This window comes from Camelus dromedarius, chromosome 4 (assembly GCF_036321535.1).
Source record: "Camelus dromedarius isolate mCamDro1 chromosome 4, mCamDro1.pat, whole genome shotgun sequence".
NCBI classification, from domain to species: domain Eukaryota; kingdom Metazoa; phylum Chordata; class Mammalia; order Artiodactyla; family Camelidae; genus Camelus; species Camelus dromedarius.
Window position 1 is genome coordinate 18,413,626 of NC_087439.1, and position 23,992 is coordinate 18,437,617.

At 40.9% G+C, this 23,992-nt stretch overlaps 2 protein-coding genes across 15 annotated transcripts in view; both read left to right on the plus strand.

Annotated features, from left to right (window-relative positions):
• R3HDM1 (R3H domain containing 1) overlaps nucleotides 1–7,113 on the plus strand; it is an 82,651-nt gene extending 75,538 nt beyond the window's left edge. For all 14 annotated transcript variants that reach the window (XM_031451318.2, XM_031451323.2, XM_031451324.2 and 11 more), the window contains 4 exons: nucleotides 1,860–2,004; nucleotides 4,380–4,462; nucleotides 4,905–4,989; nucleotides 5,756–7,113. In XM_031451318.2, the coding sequence (XP_031307178.2) occupies nucleotides 1,860–2,004; nucleotides 4,380–4,462; nucleotides 4,905–4,989; nucleotides 5,756–6,117 (675 nt within the window). In that variant the 3' untranslated portion in view covers nucleotides 6,118–7,113. The remainder of the gene's footprint in view (nucleotides 1–1,859; nucleotides 2,005–4,379; nucleotides 4,463–4,904; nucleotides 4,990–5,755) is intronic.
• An 8,669-nt stretch (nucleotides 7,114–15,782) lies between these two features.
• UBXN4 (UBX domain protein 4) overlaps nucleotides 15,783–23,992 on the plus strand; it is a 31,008-nt gene continuing 22,798 nt past the window's right edge. The window contains exons 1-2 of the mRNA XM_064484729.1: nucleotides 15,783–16,164; nucleotides 22,154–22,256. Coding sequence (XP_064340799.1) covers nucleotides 16,083–16,164; nucleotides 22,154–22,256 — 185 coding nt within the window. The 5' untranslated portion in view covers nucleotides 15,783–16,082. The remainder of the gene's footprint in view (nucleotides 16,165–22,153; nucleotides 22,257–23,992) is intronic.

The window sequence follows — 23,992 nt, forward strand, 5'->3', positions numbered from 1 at the left end:
CTGAAAAATAGTCTTTGATATTCATTAGCGGGTAACTGATTAAATAAATTACTGTGCCACTTAGGAAAAATGCTCTTAAAGTGTACTAAAAAGGCTGGGATACACCTATCACCCAAATGGTAGTTTCTAAATACCATTCTCCACTAAAAGCAGCCAGGGCTCCTTAGGGAAATGACTGTTGGCAGGGTTCATTCAGGGAATATACAAGATGATCCTGGAACACGTTGCTATGCCAGAAAGTAACGAAGTACTCAGAAGATGATGGAGGTGTATCAAAGGATGCAGGATCAGGCCTGAAGGCTTTAGGCATAAAGTAATTAGGAAATGAATGGTTACCCATAGAATAAAGTAAGAATCCATGAGTGCATACTGATATAAAGGAGTAAGTAGGGGAGTAAGTGAGCTCTTCTTTACAGTAGAATGTGAAGTAATAAAAATAGAAGAAATGATGAAATTAGAAAATTACCACCTGGAAACCACCAGCCAAGAATCATCACTAGAGGAGAGAGGATTCTGGGGAGATGGCAGAGTAGGAAGCACCAGGAATCTGTCTTCCTATCTAAATTGCTCTGCAGAATCTGTCCATTGTAACTGTTCTGAAACTCTAGAATCTGTTGAAGGCTTGCAACTGCCAGGAAAGAGTTTGGGTGATACATTGTGGTTAATTTTAGTCAATTTCAGCTCTTAGCACAGTAGCAGCCACCCATCTTCTGCCTCCCAGCTGCATTGACAGGCCCCTGTGCACTTGTTCCTAGGGCAGCTTGTGGGAGCCCAGGTGGGCATAAAGGACCCTGCCCTTCAATTACAGAGAGTTTATGTTCTAATCATGGATTTCTGCTCTGATGACAGAGGTGCAAACAGAGAGGTAGTAGCCATTGTTGTTGTACCTTCCCACATTGTTGCAAACCTCTAGCTCTCAGGGGATTTAAAGGGCTGGCTCTCTTTTTTCCTCCCTTCATTTTTCTCTATTAGCCCCTTTTGGGGGCCAGACATTAAGGACTAGAACATTCAAAAGCAACTGTGTGTATTGGAAAAATTAGAAAGGGGCTATGTGTGCCCAGGGAATGGCACAGGCTCAGTAAAGCCCTGAGAAGACTTTAAAGTTATGTCTCATGCTGATCCTTGGCACAGAGACAGCCTGCAACAGTCAGTAAACAAAAACTATAACAAGAGCAATAAGAAAACACCAAACCCTGGGAAAGAGGGAGAATTTGATTTCCATTGTTACCATATTACTAGATTCAAATGTCCAGTTTTCAACCAAAAAAATCACAAGGCATACAAAGAAACAAGGAAGTGTGGCCCATTCAGAGTAAAAAAATAAATCTACAGATACTTTCCCTGAAAAAACCTGATGGTAGGTCTCCTAGACGAAGACTTAAAAACAAGTGTCTTAAAGATGCTCAGAGGACTAAAGGAAGATGTGGAGAAAGTCAAGAAAACCATGTATGAACAAAATGGAAATCTGAGTTTTTTGGTACTATTTTTGCAACTGTTTTATGGATGAAATTTAAAATAAGCCATGTGAAAAAGAGAATGGGGCAGATGTATATATTCCCTCATGAAAAAGTATCTACATTATTGTAAAGGTATAAAAGCAAGATTCAAAAATAGGATGTATAGTCTGTTTGCATTTTTATAAAACAGATGTGTGGATGCATATGCATAGAAACAATGTTACCACTTGAAAATTATAAATTTCTCTACTGTTTTAATTTTTTAATAACCTATACATATACATATTACAGTGGTGTAACAAGTACAAATTTGCAATCAGAAAGAAAAAAAATTTCTGTCCAAAAGGAAATTTGCAAAAAGCCTGACTAAAATATTGACCTGTTTCCTTGATGTAATTGCAGCACAGTCCTCAGCTCAGTAGCCCCATTATTTCACCAGCTCAATCGCCAGCACCAGCTCAACTGTCCACCCTGAAAACTGTCCGTCCCTCTGGACCACCACTTTCCATCATACCCCAGTTTTCTAGACCTTTTGTCCCTGGGCAAGGTAAGTGTGCACAAAGCTAGTCACAGCCTCAGAATTTTAAGACGTCCATTCCCAGTCAGTTTGTGATTTACCTTGGTACTAACCACTTTGGGAAAAACTTTGACAGTTTCTTACAAAGGTAATCATTTACCCTACAGTGCAGCAGTCCCACTCCTAGGTATTCATGCAAGAGAAATGAAAGCATGTCTGTGCGGACCTGTACAAGTACATTTATAACAACCTTCTTTTCTTTCTTTTTTTTTTTTAACATTTTTTTATTGAGTTACAGTCATTTTACAATGTTGTGTCACATTCCAGTGTAGAGCACAATTTTTCAGTTATATATGAACATACGTATATTCATTGTCACATTTTTTTTTCGCTGTGAGCTACCACAAGATCTTGTACAACTTTATTTTCTTATAACAGCCCAACTGGATGTGACCCAAATGTCCACCATCAGGAGATTGGGTAAACAGTCTTAGAATTCCTTTCAGTGGAATACTACTCAACAATAAAAATGAACAAAGCGAGCTGCTGGCATGGTTGAATTGGAGTCATTATATTAAGCAAAAAAACAAGCCAGACACAAAAAGAAGACATACTATATGATTCTAATCAGGTGGAATCTAACTATAGGCAAACTAAGTTATGAGGTTAGAACTCAAGATAGTAGTGTGAATAGGGTATGGAATTGAGGGGAAAGGAGCTTTAGGGGACTTTTAAGGAGATAGAAATGTTTGTTTTCTTTTTTGGGTCTTGGTTACATGAACTTTTACAATTGTTAGATTTCATCAAGGCCAATACTGAAGATGGTGTATTTTATTTTATGTTAATTATATCTCAGGTTTTTAAAAATACTATAAAATACATATACACATGTGTGAGCACACATATAAAACAAGGACTGAGAAGATACACACCAAAATGTTAGAGGTAATGAAATTACCCAGGTGGTCTTAATTTTCTCCTTTATAGTTCTCTATTTCCAAATTGTCTACAAAGCCATTTACTTTAATAATCTAGAAAAAATAAAGCATGTTATTAAAAAAAAATTGAAACAGTCTGTGGATTGAAATGGCACGTGGCAGTGTACTGATACCGAGATGCATGGTCTCGTAGGGGTGCCCCAAAGGAGTGCGTAGCATGGCCTCTAAGGAGGGTCCCTGGCCACTGCTGGCCACAGTCTGATCTCTGCATTTGAAAAGAATACTGCTCCGTAGGCCTGGCCTTACCTCTGACTTCTTTGCAACTGTTTTTTACATATCTTCACGCTTCACATTGCATCTCTGATCTCGGTGCTAAGCCTCTCATCATATCTGCCCTTCAACTAGTGTTTGGGAAGCAGCAGGTATGTCATGGGCGTGTCCTGCCAGGGAGCTGCCCCAGCATCTAACAGAGTTCAACAGAAAAAAACCCACAGCGCAAAGGATGTTCACACCGTGCTTCTCCCTGTTACGAAACTATCTGGAGAAGTGCCGTATGATTTCCGAAAGATGCTTTCCTAGCGCCTACCCCTAACGCTCCTCCAGACACGTGCTCAACTTGGAGACTTATGGTTAAAATAAAATGAGAATATAACAAATGAAAACATTATTCTCCAGAACGAGGCTTTGCAGTCAGCATCTATTAAGCCCCTTCCACGTGGTGATCTTAGGTCACTCCTGCATGAAGGAAAATAACTGGAGGATCTCCGTCCTGACTGCCCCACACTTGTGGATTTAGGGAAGGGGTACCTGCTTATGAGTAACGCTTAAGCCTTGTGCCACTCTTTAAAAGCAAGTTTAAGTTACAAATACGAACTTTCACTTAAAGAGAGCTTAAGAGCAGGCCCAAGACCTAGAATGTAAATATGCCCATTGGTTAAGACTATAAAAATGTTCGTGTGAGTATGTGCAAATGTATAAATGCACCTGTACATACATTTATAGTAGTTAATAATGAATTTGGGGAGATAGAGAGGTTCATGTTTTTCCAAGGTTATTTCCTTCCCCTGAAATGTAAGTTCTGTTAATTTTTAATCATGAGAGAAAATGTGGATTTTTAGCATCTCAGGTAGGTGGAATGAGTATTATAGTTGTTTTGATGGATTTCACAGAGAATGTTAAGATGTACAGAGAAGTTTCTCTCCATGCTGTCCTGTCTGCTCAGTTCACATCACTTACCCTGCTTCATAACTGCTGTATTAATCCTTTCCTTTCAAACTTCTACCCAAGTTTTTTAAAGGATACCTGGAAACTTTTAATTCTTTAAAAAAATATGTGAATACCTATACTTTTTTATTCTACCAGATGTGTTTCCCCTACTCATCTCAACTGAGACAATTAAGAAAACAGCAGGGAGTACTTTATACCTGAGTAGAGGAAAATGTAAAAACCTTTTTCATTGACTTTCAGGAGATGCCAGATATCCGTTACTTGGCCAACCCCTGCAGTACAACCCTCCTGCTGTTCTGCACGGACACATTCCAGCCCAACAGGTGTGAGAGCCAGCTGTCTGACGTCCTAGGCTTTGTTGGCAGAACATTATGCTTCTGTTGCTGGAAGTCTCCTGGGCACCGCACATGGGAGAGCTGTGTGCCTGGGCCAGTGGACACATCCGTGTTGCCACAGGCCCCGCTGGTAGCACAGTAAGGGACGAGGTAGTGGGCTGCTTGGCGGAGCAGCAGTTCCCAAGTGCGGTCCAGATATGGAGGGGGACAGGGTGCTGGGGCTCCCTGGCTTGTGAAGGACCATCAGCCTGTGACTGGTCATAGTGATGGGCCGAAGTGCCACTGTCATCAAGGCAGAATTCAGAAGGCCTGGGACTGGATTTCTTCTGCTAACATACGAACTCTGACTGAGTGTGGTTAAGTGTTCAAACATTGCCAACACATTTCTAGCATCATTAACCATATTTCTCATCTGTTTGTGGATTTTCAGGGTCAGTCTGGCAACAGGCATGGAAACCGAGGAAGGAAGCAAGCTAAAAAAGCTGCATCCACTGACCTTGGTGCGGGAGAAGCAGGTGTGTCCCCAAGAGGCAGATGGATATGGTTCTACAAAGTGCTGGCCGTTTTGGCAGTCTGTAAAACCACCACACCACAGAAATGGGTCTTCCTCTTTTAGAGTCATACACAAAGTCATAGAAAATTATGCCGTCTATAATGTAGGGCTCTGGAATGTGTCCTTTAAATTCTGTCTCATTTCAGGTTTGAGGGTGTAATGAGGTACAGGTGGGTTTAGGAGAGGGGAAGGGACCAAAGGGTTTCAAAAGAGGTGTGAGAGGATCAGGCATAATCAACCGCGTTGCCTCGAGATTCTTCCAGAAAGAAATTCGTGCTCACACCCATAAGGCAATAGTGTGAATGAACAAATATATCGCCTTTCTGTGACAGGATGCTTTCAATTCTGTACTTTAACTTTCTATCCATCAGCCTTGGGTGGTTAGGGAAAGTGCTGTTATAAAGATAATACTCAATTTTACAATAAGGACATGAAGCTTGGGAAGCTGTGTGCCCGAGATACACAGCCGACTGGGAGAAGCCACTGCACAAGGGTGCATTTCGTTTGTGAGGCTGTCAGTGAGGCCTGCGATACGTGTAACTCTGCACCCCTTGCCTGAGGGGTAAGTAGGAGGTATTTAGAAGGTGGCCATAATAAGTATAGCTTTGTGGACTTGAATGGTTTCAGAAAATGTTGTTCATTTCCTGTGTTACATTTGGGTCTGCGGTACTTTTTGCTCACCTGTTTTCGTAAGGGGAATTATTAATTCTACACCTTTTCCATTCTAGTTGTTGGGAAGGTCTTGGAAATTACTGAACTACCAGATGGAATAACTCGCATGGAAGCCGAGAAGCTTTTTGGGGAACTCTTTAAAATTGGCGCCAAGATCCGGTGGCTCCGGGACCCCCAGTCCCAGCCCCAGCTGCGTCGTCACCCCCTCTGCTGTGGCAGCGGGGACAACACTGTCAACCCTGAACGCTCTAAACCCAGTGACTTGGCCTCCACGTATACTGTCTTAGCCACATTCCCCTCCATTTCAGCTGCGCAGAATGCACTGAAGAAACAAATTAACTCGGTTAACAAGTTTAAGCTGAGAACGAGCAAGAAGCACTATGACTTCCACATTTTGGAAAGGGCAAGTTCTCAGTAACAGCCACCTTGGACCCTTGGCCTTTGTGACTCCCCTGTCCTCGCCCATCTTTAATTGGCTTGGTATTTGGAGCTTCTGTTAACATGATAGAGACTCCTAGGATTTGTGGTCATGGTGTTACAACTTCTGAAGACAGGCCAGTGATCCAGCAAAGGGGAGGAAATACACATTTCACCCCAAGTGACTGTAGGAATCCACACCGGAATGATACAGAGTTAGCAGCTTTTTCTGAGGAAATGCTGTCCAAATGCCTCCTAACTTTTATAGTTATTTTGTTTTATATTTCTGAATTCTTGTATCAGATCCAAAGCTCTATTGTACAGCAAATTATTCTTCAAAATGATTACAACCAGTTGCAACCTGTATTTCTTTTTTTGCAGCTAGCACAGTGTGACCCAACATGGACTTTGGGGGGAAAAGAATACAGGAGTGGAATAACCAAGTCAAAACCATATACTGTCTTTTGGGAGCGCTGGAGGGTAACTGAGGAGAGCCCACAAATAGAAGATTACTCTTCCCCTGTATCTCTAAACACAGAAACAATTTCCAGAAAATACAGAACTCCCTCATAGGGTCCTTTCCTTATTCACTTAGGTTGTATGAACATAAGCATAAAGTAAATTATGTTCTTAATGCCTCTTGATCAAACCACTTAGATTCAGAGAGGAATGGGAATCATTCCAAGCAGGAAAATACTTCCACTTTTTTTTTTTTTTTTTTTTAAGTGTCCCTCCGATAACTAACTGCTACTTATTTGCATTCCCCTCCTTGTGGATTTTTTGTCACCTGAGGAAATGCATCTGATGAGTGCTGGAAACTTCCTAAGTGGTTTAAAATGTGTTTTCATTGTTTGCAGCGGATCACTGGACATCAAAGATTCATTGCACTTATGAAGAACGAACTTTTTGTTTCAATTTCTGTGTAATTTGCAAGGCTGTACAATGTGTGCTGATGCAAGCCTTTTTCAGTTCAAGAGAATAAATGTTTACAAATATAGACCCACTTTGTCTTTTGTAAATTAAAATCACCTTTTGAAATGAGAGTCAGTATGAAAGGCGTAACCTGTCTTGAAGATTTCAATTTCAGAGTTAAAAATGAAAGACAGTAAACCCCCTCATTTTACAAATACTCTACAAGCATGTTCTCTGTGAGAGTGATTACTGTGGTTATGGCTCATAGACCTTTGTTCTCTTATAAGTTAATGCCCATCAGTTGTAGACAATTTTGAGTTTGAGCATACAAATTAAAATAGAACATTGTCTGGTTAGGTGAAGAATTTGTGTTTTTAGCCGATATACTGAGCACCCAATTGTCCAGTTTAGCTCAAATGCTTTATAGAAAGCTTTCTCCATTTGTTAGCCCAGCAAATACAAACCACTGGGAAACTCAAAGGGAGAGTGGGAGGAGGAGGGTCTGCCATCTGCAGCTTGTCTGGAGCCTGGTTTGCTTCCATCCCAGACTAGGGGTTTGATTTTCAACTCAAGAGGGGTAGGCAGTGAGGGTATAGCTCAGTAGTAGAGTGCATGCCTAGCCAGCATGAGGTCCTGGTTTCAATCTCCAGCACCTCCATTAAAAAAATACACCTAATCCACACTCCCCGCAAAAAAAAGCAATAGGTATTATCAGGCTCCGGTGCAGATGTCTGGAAAGCCCCACTTGGTCCCACCCTACACACACACTCCAAAAATATGCGTGCATTTCCTGGTCTATAGTCTCCTGTTCTTTTTGATCTTATAGAATCTGATTTCACCTATAGAAAAATGGTGGGAGGAAGAGGCATTTAAGATGTGATTTGGCCCAGACCTAAGGACTGCTTCAGATACCCCACAGCCCTGCCTGAGTTTTCCCAAAGCGCTGATCATATTTAGGGGCAAATAGTACTTTTACCAATAAAATGAGTTATTCTTTACCTCTGCCAATATCGGCAGCTGCATTCCAGCAGCCCCTTGGGAGTGATAGCAGGCACTTAATAACTTCCTGGGCACTTCAGCTACGTTATAGTAGAAAGCTGAGAATATGGCTTACTGGTTTTTCAGCCCTTGGTCCACAGAGAACATGGATATATTGGGTATGTGTTTATAAATCTGGAGTACAAAGTGTGTTTGCCAGCAGTAATAAATAATAATTTGTTTGTCATCTGAGCTGATGACAAAGTAGGGATCCAAACCCTCCCCTCAAGCTAAGAAATTGTTTTCTTGATCCCACCAGGGAGGGACCTGTGGCCCGTGAATAGTGTGGAAACCTCCAGGTCTCAATAGAGCCCACGGTTCCAGGACCTCCGCAGCTACCTCAGGAAGCAGCTGAGAGTTGGGTTCTTTCTCCACGTGTCATCAGCAGCAGAAAAAATGTGAGTCTAGGACTTCAGCAGAGGCCAGCCACAGGCCCTGTGTGAAGGCGGCCAGATCCCCCACAGTCCCAGTCTACCACCTGCCCAGCAGATAATGAGACGGGGAATGTGTTGTCTCCAAAGGCAGAGAGCACAGATTCCATTCACTAGTGACCAGTGTTGGGCTAGCATGAAGGTGGCAGGACTCAAAGCTGACCCCACGTTGCTGGGAATTCTTGACACCTTCGTGAGCCGATGCTAACAGAGCCAGAGGCTCAGGTATGCACACTCTGCCCATAGTCCTCACCAGCCTACCCCTTGGCCCACATAAGCTCAGGCTGCATATTGTATATTTGTTATCTTCCCCTTTAATGTCAACATTTAGACTGATTTTGGCTTGATTTTACCAGTGTAAGAGTATTGGAGGAGTTCAAGGTAAAGACTGTAGGAGCTTCTAATAAGAAAGCTGATAAAAGTTGGTTCTTTGTGGTGGGGTGAGGAGGAAGCACTGAAATAGGTAAACCATGAGCTACGTAGTCCACCTCCCACCCCCACCCCCCAAAACATCTCCTGCTGCTTAACAAACCACCCAGAATTTAGTGGTTTAAAGGACCAATCCTGAGGGTCAAAAATCTGGGCGAAGCTGGAAGAGAACGGCTCACCTCTTCTCCACCTGACATCACTGCTCTCATCTGGGGCGGGGCTGGAAGTGTTACCAGCCTCAGGTCTGGCCACTCACTGCTTGAAAATCAATACCCACAACATTGTAAACTGACTATACTTCAATAAAAAAAAAAAAAAGAAAAGAAAATCCCAAGAGGCATTTGTTGGCAGAAAGGAAAGTTACTTTTTAAGAATGCCAGCATTCTGGGGAGATGGTGGACTCAGTGTCCCCAAAAGACCAACTCCAAAGATTCTGATCAGCCATGAAGGTTTTTAAAGGAAAAAGAGGAAGTAATCTCAGTTAATAATCAGGATAGGGGATCAGACTTGTGGCCATCTCCCAGTGCAAGTATGTACCCTATGACCTTCACCCATTCGTTCTAAACCCGCCCCTGGCAACCACCAATCTATTCTGTTTCTATAAATTAAGGAGTTTTTTAAGATTCTGTACATAAGTGAGCTCATATAGTATTTGTCTTTCTCTAATCTGTTTCATTTAGCATAATGTTCTCAAGGTTCATTCATGTTGTTGCAAATAACAGGATTTTTTTTCTTTTTCTATGACTGAATAATTAAATGCCTTCTTAAAACCTGGTCTAATAAGCAGATAGGGTAGATACTCAGAGAACAAAAGAACAAACTGTTAACAGGCAAGAGAAATAAAAGAGCAAAGATAATAATCAGTGGTAGAGGCTCCCCAGTTCTGTTTCGTTGGTAAAGACTAGTCTGAAGCACTTTTTTTGAGCTGTTTTATAGAATTTCAACCCGGCTCCAGCTCTCAACCACACCCGATCAACTGAAACCTAAGGGATGTTGCTGTTGACCTTTCCTGGCCCTCATGACTTCAGTCACCTAAAGTTTGGACTCTGTCAACCTTTGCCCCAATTCTATGCTGAATTCTTTGCTCAAGCTCCTTCAAGAATACACCCTTATCTTAAAACTTCCCCAGTTTTGCTGCTTGGAGAGACACTGGGGAAAGATCCCCAGTGTTTTCCTTTACTCCAAGCAATAAATCCTTCCTTCAGCTCTTTGGCTTGCTGGTGTCTTTTGGCTGGATACCCACCAAGAAGTGAACCCAGTTTTGGGGTTACAGCCTTCAAATCCCAGAATGTCATTTCTGTTGCATTCTATTGTCTAAAAAACAAAAAAGGGGATGTGTGTAGCTCAGTGGTAGAGTGAATGCTTAGCATGCACAAGGTCCTGGGTTCAATCCCCAGCATCTCCAAAAAAAAAAAAAAAGTACAATAAAATATATATATATTTGAGGGAAGGGTATAGTGCAGTGGTAGAGCACGTGCTTAGCAGGTACTTAGGTTTAATCCCTAGTACCTCCATTAAACAAACAAATAAATAAATAAACCTAATGACCCTCCCACCCCCACCCCCACCAAAAAAAGTCATGGGGCCAACTCACAGCAGAGGAAATAAACCCAACCTCTTGATGAGAGAAGTGGCAAAAAAGCATGTAGGATGGAAGATAATGCTTGTAGTCACCTTTGGAAACAATTTAGCACAAGCACAAATGCCCAGTAAAAATCCCCGTTGACTCTGCCTCCCAGCCAAATCCTGAAGTTTCTCTCAGGATACTGAGGATTCTCTTTATCTGCATTACCACCACTGTGGTCTGAGCTGTTATCATCCTGTGTTGAATCACTGAAAGGGCCTTTCCCAACCAGTCTCCCAGCTTCCACTCTTGTTCCCATATCTTCACAGAGTCAGAAATATCTGAAAGATTATCAGCTTATGTCATTCCCTTGCCGAAAATCCCTCAATGACTTCCTACTATTAAAATACCTTCGTTTACAAAACTCAACGTGATCTAGCCCTTCCTACATCTCTGATCTTATCTCTTATCACACCAGGATATCTGTACCTGGAATGTTCTCTCCCCACCAGCACCTATATCTTTCATGTAAATGTCACTTCAGCACAGAGGCCTTTATGAGCCACCCAGTCTAATATAGCCACCCAGACAATCTTCAACATCATTCTATCTCAGTTTTCTGCATATCATCACTAGCAGATGTTTTGTTTATTTTCTGTCTCTACCACTAGAATATAATTCCATAAGATCAAAGATGTTATCTTGCTCGTGGCTGTATTCCCAAGCACCCATTAGTTGTTCAATAAATATTTGTTGACTGCTTTAGAGAAGCAGAGGATAAGGAGGACCCAGCCTCCAGACCTGGTTATTTCTCTGATCTGGAGCTCTCCCACTAAGTGCTGAGAGGGAGCTGGAACAGAAGCATGATTCACATGCCCTGCTCTGGCTACCTTGGCTCTTGGCTTGGTTCCTTAATGGCTGGGGCTGGGGCAAGGTAGGGGCTGGTTGGTCACAAGGGGAAATGGAATAAAATGTGCCTACGAGTCCGCTGGGTAATCTTGTTAAAATTCAGGTCCTGATTCAGTAGGTCTGTAATGCCACTGGTACTCAGGCCACACTTTTGTGTAGCAAAGCACTAAGGCATCCTTGTTTCCAGATAAATAACTCAAAGCACATGGTTAGAGCTGGGGCTTGCATCCATATCCTGAGAGAAGGAGGTTATTAATCTAGGTCATGAGAAAATTCGTAAGTAGGTGAGAATCATACATACAGCTCTGGCATATCACTAGCTTGATAACCCCACATGAAAAGAAGAAACAATCTTCTTCAAATAACTCAAGGACAAAAGCCAACAAAACACTCATTTTGGCCCCTGCAATGTTACATCAGCACAAATATCCATGAGCTATTCCTCTTTGTCTACATTATCCTGCATTACAAGTCTTTCTGCCCCAAAAGAACAGCTGGGATGACTCAAATCCCAGCTTCCCTTTTGCTCCAAAAAGCTGCGCCCTAGCGTGGCTGTGACCAGGCATGTGATCTGGGGTAACACCAGCCACGTTCACATCTGCGAGAATCTGATCAGAAAGAAAACAGGTGAGGAAGCAGGCACTAGACACAATTCCTTATTGTAGTTGGATTGACTGTGTGCAATCTCAGGAGATTTTATTCCAGCTCCTGAAGTTGTGCTATCCAAAATGGTAGTCACATGTAGCTTGTAAATTAATTTAATTAAAATTAAAATAGAAATTCAGTTCCTCAGTCATTTCAGATGTTCAATAATCACATGACTTTCACTGTCCAAAATCCTTATCACCTCCTGGGTCTTGCATGCTCTGGCCCTTGCCTACCTGCTTCTCCAGGCTTCCCTGGCATTTGCCCTCTCCCTTCCTGGGATTGAGTCACACTGGACTTCCCAAAGTTCCTTGAACATGCGTGCTCTCTTGTCTCTGGGTTCTATACAGTAGTGATCTGTTAGAAACTGGGATTCTCCCAATCTGTGGCAGAGATTGGTTAGTTTTTCAGCAAACTGTGGAAGGAGGTGGGTGTCTCTCTTCCCTGGCACATTGCCAGACTAGGTTTTCCAGCCCCCTGCACCTATGTGGGCTATGTGTCTGAGTCTGGGGCAATGAAATGTAAGTAGAAATGATGTGTGCCCCTCCATGCTTGGCCCCTACTCCTTCTAAGAGATTCTCCCTGCTCTTGCTAATCAAAGTAGGGGCTAGAAATCAGCAGTTACCAGTATCACTGATCGCCTGATACAAATACAGCATCTCATGTCCCACCCCAGACCTACTTGAATCAGAATCTGCATTTTTAACAAGATCTCCAGGTTATCTGTAGACACTGAAATTTGCTTGCTGGCTGCATGTAGAGGATGTAGTGGAGATCTTTGAGATGCCAGGAAAAGGAAGGGAGGATTCAAGAGTTCTTGAATGACTAGATGGAACAAAGCCCCTTTTACCAACACCCCCTTACACCTCGGACTGACATTCATCTGTGAAGTGAATGAGAAATAAACCTTGCTTGTGTTTAGCCACTGAAATTTGAAGATTGTTTTGTTTCCAATATAACTTACCTGGAACATTTAGTCTTCCCACCTTGCCCTCTAACTTCTGTTCATTTGTACTCACATTTTAGATCTTACCTCAAATATTTCTTCCTCCAGAGCTCCCTAATTCAGTCCTCCAGACTAAGTCATTTCTACCAGTAATAACTCTTAACAATATCCCACACTTTCTCATCAAAGCATTAACAATGGTAATTACATGAATAATTGGCCAATTAGTTGCTTAATGTTTTTCTATCCATCAGTATGTAATCTTCAGGGCAGGAAAAACATCTATAGCTTCTGTTTACTAACACATCCCCAGCTTCCCCCAGTGCCTTTCTCAGTAAATAATTGTCCAGTGATTAAATGAAGAAATGATCTGGCTGAGTCAAACGCTTTGAGTCCTGAAAGGCACATATATATTTTTCTCAAGCATGGTTTTGGCAGGCAGGCAGAAATAATAGCTAACATTTGTAAAGCAGTTAATTACTATATGCCAAGCATTTGCTAAGCACTTCTAAGGGTCCCTATTTAAACATCACAATAGCCCTAAAAGGTAAGTTCTGTTGTTATCTTTGTTTACAGTGAGGCAACTGAAGTGTCAGAGAGGTGAGGAAATTTGCCCTTGGTCATCACATAGCTGATGAGTGTTGGCTGTGTACTGGAACCCCAGCAGGCTGACTCCAGAGTTCTTGGGCTTAACGACTTAATTACTGCTTATGTAATACGGCAATTTTTAAAAATTTGTCTCATTCACCTGGATCTATAGGAGAAGCCAGAGAGGAGTGCCACCCTATCTTTACTTCTGAAAATTCAATTGTTGTGAGTGAAGCTTACAGCATATTCAGATGTTTCTTCCCTCCTTTTTAAATTTTATGTGCATCCGTAAACCTAATAAACTATTCTCCTCCTGGTCTGTAAGTGAGTGATTATGTTTCCATAATCAATTTACTTTTATTTTACACTTTCCCTTTTTCACTAAAGAAAAAACAAGAACAAAGAATGTTTTTTTCCTTTACTTGTTTTTTAATGGCTATGCGATACATAAGTCATACAGCCTCCTCTGGTGGTAAACAGGTGCAAGCTTCTACAGAACAACAAAAAAAGGCTTTTTTTTTTTTTTTAAAGTATGGTGTGGGATTTTACATTTCAAGCTTCAGTAAGAAATGCACTTTGATTTCTTTTTTTAAGCAACGGTAAAGGACTGGCACTGATTCATCTACCTTCTTGAAAATATTGGAATAAATTTCAGTGACCAGGGTTAAGAATTCAGTTTGTGATGGGCTTTTATCTGTGCAAATTGAAATAGAACAGTTTCCTCTCTCTGTGGGCAAACTCTGCCAGCGAAGAATAATGGCAGGTGTGGTAGAACCATGATTGTTGGGTGGGCTATTAGCAGAATGGGATATTTCCCCTCTTGTGTCATCCATCATCACTTACAGTCACTTGTTCAGTGCCTGTCTTCCTCTTTAGACCATGCAGTCACAAAGGCAGGCCTTTGACTGCCTCACCTCCTTATCAATGCCAGGTATAATGCCTAGTTCATGGTAGATGAGCAATAAATATCTGGTAAATGAGTGAAAAGCTATGAATGATTCTTCTAATATTTAATTCTAACATTAGGAATAATTAAAGAAGCTACTCTACCAAAAGGATGCATATGCTGATTGAATTTTAAGGAATCCATTTAAAGTTGATGGTTGAAGATCAACTTCAGTTCTTCCTGAGGAATGGTGTAACTGTCTGTAATCAGCAGTATGTTTCAGTTTATAACAACACTATATGAGAGGTCTGATTGGAAAAACGTAAATAAAAATCTGCAGTCTGTTATTTTTAGGTTAAACATTTGTAGGAAAAAGGTATTTTCAGATGTAGCTCCTCAATCTGGCAAAGGTAGTCAAACGGTGGTACTGCTGGAGGAGAAATTTAAATGATGTAGAATATGTAATATAATAGCGTATACAACTTCAAATAAATCATACAAACCTTTAGCTCATAGTTATTAGAGACCATGTCATTTCATGAAAGCATTAAATATAGATCAGTTTTCATTTTAATGGCAACCAACCCCAAAGTGCCTTATCTTGATTATAGTACATTATCACATATAATTGTAAACAAAATTGTTAATTATTCTCTTTTGTATTACCATGAAAAGTAGCTGAAAAATAAATTATCTGTGCTCTGCTTTTTGACTTACTTTAGAAAGCATCTGTAGCAATAGCATAGATAAGTGTTTTGAGGTTTGGCAATAGCATAGCTAAATGTTTGGATGCTTGGAATGATTAACCAATGACTAGGAAATTACTCAAGGTCTGCGTTCAGTAAATACCTCCCCTCAGGTACACGGGCTGTACGGTATTACAGAAGGTGACTGTTGTGGTTTTTAATCCTGTCTTTTCTTTAAGGCTGAAATTAATTTCAATAGAAATCAAAGCCTTACAGTAAATCCCTACAAGGTCCATCTAGCGCCACAGCGAGACACCCACCCTATCACACAATGGCCACTAATCATAATAGAGAATTACATAGTCCAACTAGGCAGGGTTCCATTCGGGGCGGGGATGATTTCCTCCACATTTAAGGATCGCATCCCTTGGTGAGAAGCGCCATTGCTCCTCCTCTTTATAGATTGTGAAGTGTCTCTTACCGCTGTTCCTTTAACCGTGCCAGGGAAATCGGCTACATTTTCCACAGTATTAAAGGGACCAAGCCTAAGAAGACTACGATTCCCATTATGCCTCAGGCAGGGGCCGCCGACGCCCTTTAGTGGTTAGTCATCCTTCCCACTGCCTCCTTCCACTTCCGGGACTTTAGTTGCCAGAGGCCTAGCGGGTGCGCGCACGCACCGACTTGCCAACAAGACAAGGCACGGGGGCGCGGCTCCGACGGCGACGTGTGGCGTCACGTGTCGCGGGGCGCGCCTCGCCTGCGCGCTTGCGCGCGTCCCAGGGGGTCGCTGACCGGCTTGCGCGCCTGTGCGGAGCCGGAGGCGGGGGGCGGACCTGCGGGGGCCGCGGGGCCCGACGACGGAGAGGGCGGGGCCAGCTGCGGGCCGCGGCGACAACACACCGAGCGAGCACCGGGGCCGGAGGACAGCAATGCTGTGGTTTCAGGGCGCCATTCCGGCCGCCATCGCGTCGGCCAAGAGGAGCGGCGCGGTCTTCGTGGTGTTTGTGGCAGGTGAAGGAGGCGAGGGCCCGAGATGTGGCCGGGACGCTCCCTCCGGCCTACCTCCAAACCCAGGGGCCCCCAGCCTTTCGTCCGTGCGTCGTGAGGCCCGGGCTGCCAGTCCGTGGCTTCTCGGTGCCTCCCCGGTCCGTTCGGAGCCCACCGGGCCTGGCCCCCACCGCCCGCTTCTCCCGGCGCCCGGGCGGGAGGCACGGTCCCGGTTTCCCCCCAAAGCGCACTGAGCCCCGCCGTCACTTCTCTGCGCGGGGCGAGGGGACGGGTCGAGCAGGCCCTCGAGCCCGGCCCCTCAGCTCCTGGCCCCGCAGCTCCTCGCGGAGCCTTTCCCCGGCCGCCTGCGGATTTGGTGCTCACGGACCCCGCTGCCCCCTCCCGGGCGCTCTAGATAGAGCTCCCCGTCCCCGAAGACCCACTCTGGGAGGCTTTAACGCCCGTGTAGTTAGCGTTTCGGTGGGGATAGGGACGGGCCATTAGACCGGCACTTGGGTTTGTAATCAGTGGTGGACTGTCAGGAAGAAAGCTGTGTCATCGGTCACCAACAAAGAGAAACCACCTGATGTTCCCGGTTACTGGCTTTCTAGGTTCCTGAAACGCAAACTTTTGAGGTCTATCTATGTTTTTTTATGGGGTTGGAGAATCTAGTGTGGAATAATTGCTTTGTTACAAGTTGGTTTTGTTTTTTTTTTAACCACTTGTTTAAAAGAAGTAGGCATGCAGGCCATGGTTCTTTTTGTTGTCTTCCTAGTCTCATAGCTACAGTTTCAGAACGTATACTAACTCATTTACCCTCTGTTGCTCTGGGTTATTTTGCTCCGTATTTTATTACTGAAATCTCCTGGATAATACAGTAAACCTGTGTGTGCCTCTATGGTTTTGCTAATCCTCATTACATGAACCAAATCAGTGTTTGTGACTACCGTTAATTTGAGGTGTATTATTTCAACTTTTTGTGTTTAATAACAGTTTATTCATTATTAACTTATGACTCTTGATGGCTAGGTAATAGCCGTATAGCTTTATATACCGCAGTGAAGAGCAAGGTGCTGAAATGTGAGTTTAACTTAACATTAAATTTGAAATTTTTAATTGTTTTAAATTATGCTTAAATTTCAGCCTAGTGCTGTTAATTAGAAGAGCTTGAGTAGTTTAGATTTTCTTACTCTGTTTTAGAGTTAAGTTTCACATAAATAAATAACTACTGTAAGCCTGTCAGGAAATAGGTGGATTAAAAGGGAAAGGAAAATTAAATGATACTTGGTATGCTTATTAAGAGTACAGTAATGGGGGGAGGGTATAGCTCTGTGATAGGGTTAGTGCTTAGCATGCACGAGGTCCTGGGTTAAACCCCCAGTACCTCCATTAAATACATGCATGCATACATACATACATAAACATAATTACCTCCCCCCCCAAAAGAAGGGTATAGTAATGGTTTTATGACATTTTAAGTTGTGTTTTTCACATATAATCTCAGTTGATCTTTGCAGTTGGTAGAAAAAGGTTTATTTTCCCCATTTTATAGATGAGGAAACTTAAGTCCACAGTGGTTAAGGGACATGCACCAGGGTTACAAAAAGCATTTACGTCTTGCCTTGACAAATTTTTTTAAAAGCAGCTTTAAAAAAGAATGTTTTTTTGTTTCTCAAGAAAAAAGCTGAACAGTTGTAGACTTTAGGTAATTACTGAAATTGGTGTCGAAATCAATAAAGCCAGGATTATGGTAGTTATGTTTTTAAACAAAAAGCACAACTGATGGTGTCTAAATGTTCCTAGAAGGCACTTTTGGGCTAACTAGTGAATTTGAAATAAGAAATGCTAGATTTAATTAATAAACTTTTGGAAAACCATTTGGAAACTGTAGTGCTAATTACTAAAGTAGAAAAACAAAGTTATAGGTCTTTGGGCATTTATATGTATATATAATGTAGACATTCTTCAATTAGTTTTTTACTGATGAGCATGTATCATATGCTTTTAGAATATCGTTGACTGTCGAAGGTTTGCAGGAATACTGTTCGCCATCTGCTCGAGGGGTCTGTCCCTTGACCTATTCAAAATACTGTTAGTTTTTCTAGTGTTTTAGGAAGTTAATGTTCAAGACTAGTTAGGATTCGTGTCACTCCAGGAATATATAGACAGTGAAGTCATGAAACTGCAACACTTACAGGTTGTTTAGACCTTTGTCCATGATTTTGAAGAATACAACCCGAACTCATGATTTTCTTAGATCTGAGACCTCAACAGTAATATGCCAACAGAAAATTAAAAAGATCCTTTAGAGTTGGAAGGAGTGGTGTTAAGGTTATACTTGCATATAAACACTCAGGTGGGAAACATGTTAGGCAGATTGTTTATATTTAGTGAGATTTTCACAGATGAATTTAAGAATATGTAGGATTGATATTAAGAGACTGGAGAGATTACTACTAGTTAAGTTAACAAGGATTTTCAAAGTGTTAAAACTGGGTAAATTGAAAGAAAGAAAACTAAAAAAGATTCTGATTCTCTTCTTGGGAAGGTAGAAAAATCTGACAGGGATCCTGAAGCAGAGGTGTCAGGTCACTGACAAGTGTTGCTGGCTGGCTAAAATTTCCTTGACTGACACTATTCCTGCTTTTTTGGATTAAAATAAAGCCCAAAAACCTTTAGGTTTTGACCAGTTGAGTTTTTCTAGGTTGGAATTGCTGGCTGTAGGGTCTGTAACTCTTTGCTTCAGAGTCTGTACTGTTCTTTTTTAAGTGTCTTTACTTTGGATACTGCTAATTAATTACACTGAGGATGTGATGTTTTCTCGTAAAATCTTAGGCCCACCTAACTCCACAGCATAGTCCATAATTTGATTAAAAATGAGAAACTAAAGATACTGAAGTTGGCAATTAGTAATCCCAGTGAGTAGTGTTAAGTCATTGAGTGTAGTAATTCCATTCAGTCTTATACCTCTGTTGGTCAGGCAGCTGCTTCTGCTCCAGGCTGACTCATGGACAGACATTACTGTGGGGATGGAACATTTGAGACCCTGTCCACATGGTACAGCACAAATGAGGGAGTGAAGAACATCAGCTTCAGAAGCAGCAGACCCACACTTCCGGCTGCATACTTGGCAGCCCCATTGGATGCCTCACAGGATTCTCAAACCTACAAGTATTAGTGTTTGAACCTGTTTTCCCCACCAGGGTTCTACTTCTAAGTAAATGGCACCACCTTACATCCAGGTGGATAAACCTAAGTGTGGGAGTCGTCTTTGGACTCTTAACTCTTCAGTCTCATCTTGTCTCCTGCTCCCTTTTGTTCACAACACTCCTAATCACACAGCCCTTTCTCTGCACGTAAATTCCTTCTGTTCAGTGAACTCTTCTGGCTGGTGGCATGGCTCAGCTCTTTCATCCCTTAGGTCTTACCTCAAATGTCACTTCAGAGAGGGCTTCTCTGACCAACCTAAACAGATCTATTCTTTTTTTCATAAGATTTATTAATATAATTACTTAGAGTTTACCAAACAAGTACTTTTTTTGTATCTTTAGATTTTAAGCTCTGCTGAAGGCATACAGCATCTCATTTGTTTTATATTTAGTTTATAGCTCAATGTCTAGCACAGTGTAAATGTGGACTAAAATAGTGAATGCATGAAAGAAAGAATGAATAAAAATGCTCCCTCACACCTCACAGCCTTCTCTGAGTGTAGTAAGAATGTTCCTATATAGCTCTTCTCTAGGTTGATATTCTTGTCATTTACATCTCTCACCCATAGTGTCTGAAGATGTGCTCAGAATGATCTGCAAATGTTAGTTTTCCCCATCTGCTGCTTCAACATCAAGGAGTCTGTGAATGGGCATTCTTTTGGTCTTGGTCTGTGGATGCATTCTAGTCCCTGTTTACTTCTCCATAGCCAGATTTCTCAAGCCTCTTATTACTGATATTCCTGGGTCTCATTTCACACACAAAAAGTTTTAACTGTGCAGCATTAGTCAAATAATGTAGGCATGCCAAATAGTATACCAGAGATGTAGCTATTCATTCCACAAAATACTTACCGAGAGCCTGCTATATGCCAAGTACTTACTGTATGCCAGGTTTTGTTGTAGGCATTTGAGTTATATCAGTAAATAAAAAGGAGAACAGGCCTTGCCCTCATGGAACATGCATGCTAGTGGAGGGAGACAGACAGTAACTTGTAAACATAATAAGTAAAATACATAGTCTATTAGAAGGTGGTAAGTTTTACAGAAAAAAAAAAGCAGGAAATGAGGAAGCTTTAGAAATATCTGAAGTGTGTAAGTTTTTGTTTTTGAGGGGGGAAGTGATTAAGTTTTTAATTTATTTATATGGAGGTACTGGGGATCAAACCCAGGACCTCATGCATGCTAAGCACGCACTCTACCACTGTGCTATACCCTCCCCCCTGAAATGTGTAATTTAAAAGTAGTGATTACTTTTGAAAGTAGGAAGGCTTTATTGAGAAGATAATATTTGAGCAAGGACTTAAAGGAGTTGAAAGTTAACCATGTAGCTATCTAGGGGAAGAATATATTCCAGGCAGAGGAAACAACTAGCACAAAGACCATAAAGCAAGAGGGTCTTTCATATTTGAAGGATAGAAAGGAAAAGAATAGCAAGAAAGTGAAAGGAAAAGAGGTCAGAGAGGTAACTGGAGGCCTGGGCCATTTGTAAGGACTTTGGCTTTTACTTTAGGAGAAATGGGGAACTACTGTAGGATTTTGATCAGAGGGTTGATGTGATCTGACTTTTTAAAGAAAGATGCTGTGTTAAGAGTAGACTGAGCAGGGAGACCAGTTAGGGGGCTATTTAATTGTTTAGGTGAGAATATGATAGCTTAAATCAGGGTGGTAGCAGTGCAAGTGGTAAGACATAGTTACATTCTGGATATATTTTGGAGATAGAGTCAGCTGAAGGCAAGGATAACTAAACCTTTTGGCCTAAGAACTGAAAGGATGGTGTTAACCATGAACAGATAGCTGAGATGGGGAATGCTAATGGTGGAAGAGAGCACATAGGAAGGAAGCAGTTTATAAAAAGTGAATATAGGAAGATTTTTGTAGAACCAAAAATGTGACCCCGAAAACTTTTTATCCATAAATTGGCAAAGGTTGCTCACCTTTGAGAAAGCACTTAGCTCTGCTAACCTCAGAAACGTTTTTCAGTGACTTAACTCAGGTAAGTTTCCTTTTGCCAACCAATAAATCGTTATGCCAAAATCCAGATATTACAAGTCTGAAATGGAAATAATCTTTTGATAGGTATAACTTTTAAAACAGCTTGTCACTGAGGTATGGCATATGGTATATTAAGTGAAATATATTAAGTGAACAGCTAGATAGATTTTTACAGAAGAAAACTCCTGTGTAACTGTCATCCAGATAAGATATAAACATGTCCAAGACCCTAGAGGTAGATTCATCCTCTTTCCCAATCAGTAGCACCTCCACCAGAGTAGCCACTATACTGAATTCTGTCACCATAGGTTAGTTTTAGATCAGCATAACTTCTGTGATTAGCATACCTATAACAAAGGCAGGTTCAAAACTGAAAACAGAATTGCATTTTCTTCTGTCTACCTTGGAGGAATTCTGGAGAGTAAATGCTGTGCATATGGAGGATGTTGAATTTGACAGAAAGATGCTACATAAAGGAAAACTACTGTACATTTATTTTCAAAAATCGTATGTACAAAAGCCAGAATAGTCACGTTTTTGCCCATGACTTCTAATTATGATAATATTTGCGTCATAATTTTGGTATCTTCTTTTAGAAGATACTTTGTATAATCTAAATAGCAGTATTTTTTCATTACTTTTTATTAATGTTAACAATGCATTATTCACACTATTTATAGATAAATTCAGTTTTCAAATTTGTAGAAAATAGTATTTGTGCAATTTTATTTTACTTGAAGTTTCAGATTTCCAGGGAAAAGAATCAGCAGTTACTGGCCTTATGTTATAAGAATGCTTGAAATGTTTTACAGGTGATGATGAGCAGTCTACACAGATGGCTGCAAGTTGGGAAGATGAGAAAGTGACAGAAGCATCTTCAAACAGTTTTGTTGCTATTAAAATCGATACCAAAAGGTTTGCTTATGTTTTAATCTTTCAGCTTTTGAAATATTTTAATCATTGTCTGTGGTTGTGATTTATGGTGATATTCTTAGACGATAAGAATGTTGGTTTTTGTCTAAGTCATATTGGGAACTTAAATTGATTACAGTTTTACAAATTGATCATTATATCTCACAGAAACACTTTTGAATTTAGTCTACCAAGCAGCTATGTGACATATACCAGTAATGCAAAAGAACTGTGATCCTCAGATTCTAAAAACTTTGAAGTAACTGTTAATCATATATTGAATATTTCTGAAAGGTCACCCACTCTTTTGCATCCTATTTTTGAAAACAGAGCCATTTAATTCAATAAGAATAAGGACATTCATAGGTCCATCATAGTAGCTAATAACCATGAGTCTGTTTTGTTAATCCATCTCTCTTCCACCTGTTAAAAAAATTTTTTTTATGATAGAAAATTTCAGACATACACAAAAGTGCTTGAATAGTGTAATGAACCCCCAGTACTTGTCAGTTACTTTGACAATTGTCAGCTCATGTTCAGTCTTTTTTTTTTTTTTATGGTTTATTACAGGATGTTGAATATAGTCCTGTGCTGTACATTTGACAGTAGGACCTTGTTGTTTATCTGTTACATGTTGTTTTTCTGTTGTTATCTGTAGTTTGTATCTGCTAATCCCAAACTCCTAATTTATCCTTCCTCTACCCCCTTCTCCCTTTGGTAACCGTAAATTTGTTTTGTATGTCTGTGAGTCTATTTCTGTTTTGTAAATAAGTTCATTTGTATCATATTTTAGATACCACGTATAAGTGATACCATGTGCTATTTGTCCTTCTCTTTCTTATTTACTTAGTGTGATAATCTCTAGGTCCATCCATGTTGCTGTAAATGGCATTATTTCATTCTTTTTTATGGCTGGGTAGTATTCTATTGTCTATATGTATATACCACATCTTTTTTTTTTTTTTAACTGAAGTATAGTTGATTTATGATGTTTTGTTTCTGGTGTACAGCATAATGATTCAATTATACATATATATATTCTTTTTCATTATAGGTTATTACCAGTTATTGAAAATAGTTCCCTGTGCTATACAGTAGGACCTTGTTGTTTTTCTATTCTGTATATAGTAATTTGTATCTACTAATCCCAAACTCCCAATTTACCTCCTACTTGGTAACCATAAGTTTGTTTTCTGTCTGTGAGTCTCTTTCTGTTTTGTAAATAAGTTCATTTGCATTGTTTTATTTTTTTTATTCTACATATAAGTGATTTTATTTGGTATTTGTCTTTCTCTGTCTGACTTACTTCATTTAATATAATAATCTCTAGGTTCATCCATATTGCTGCAAGTAGAATTATTTCAGTTTGTTTTTATGACTGAGTAGTATGCCATTGTGTGTGTGTGTATGTGCGCATGCATACGTGTGTGCATACGTGTACAGAGCACATCTTTTTTATCCAATCATCTGTTGATGGACATTTAGGTTGCTTCCATGTCTTGGCTATTGTAAATAGTGCTGCTGTGAACATTGGGCTGCATGTATCTTTTCAAATTAGAGTTTCCTCCAGATACATGCCCAGAAGTGGGATTGCTGGATCATCTGGCAACTCTGTTTTTAGTTTTGTAAGGCTCCTCCATACTGTTTTCCATAGTGGCTTTGCCAGTTTACATTCCAACAGTGTAGGAGGGTTCCTTTTTTTCCACATCCCTTCTAGCATTTGTTAGTTGTAGACTTTT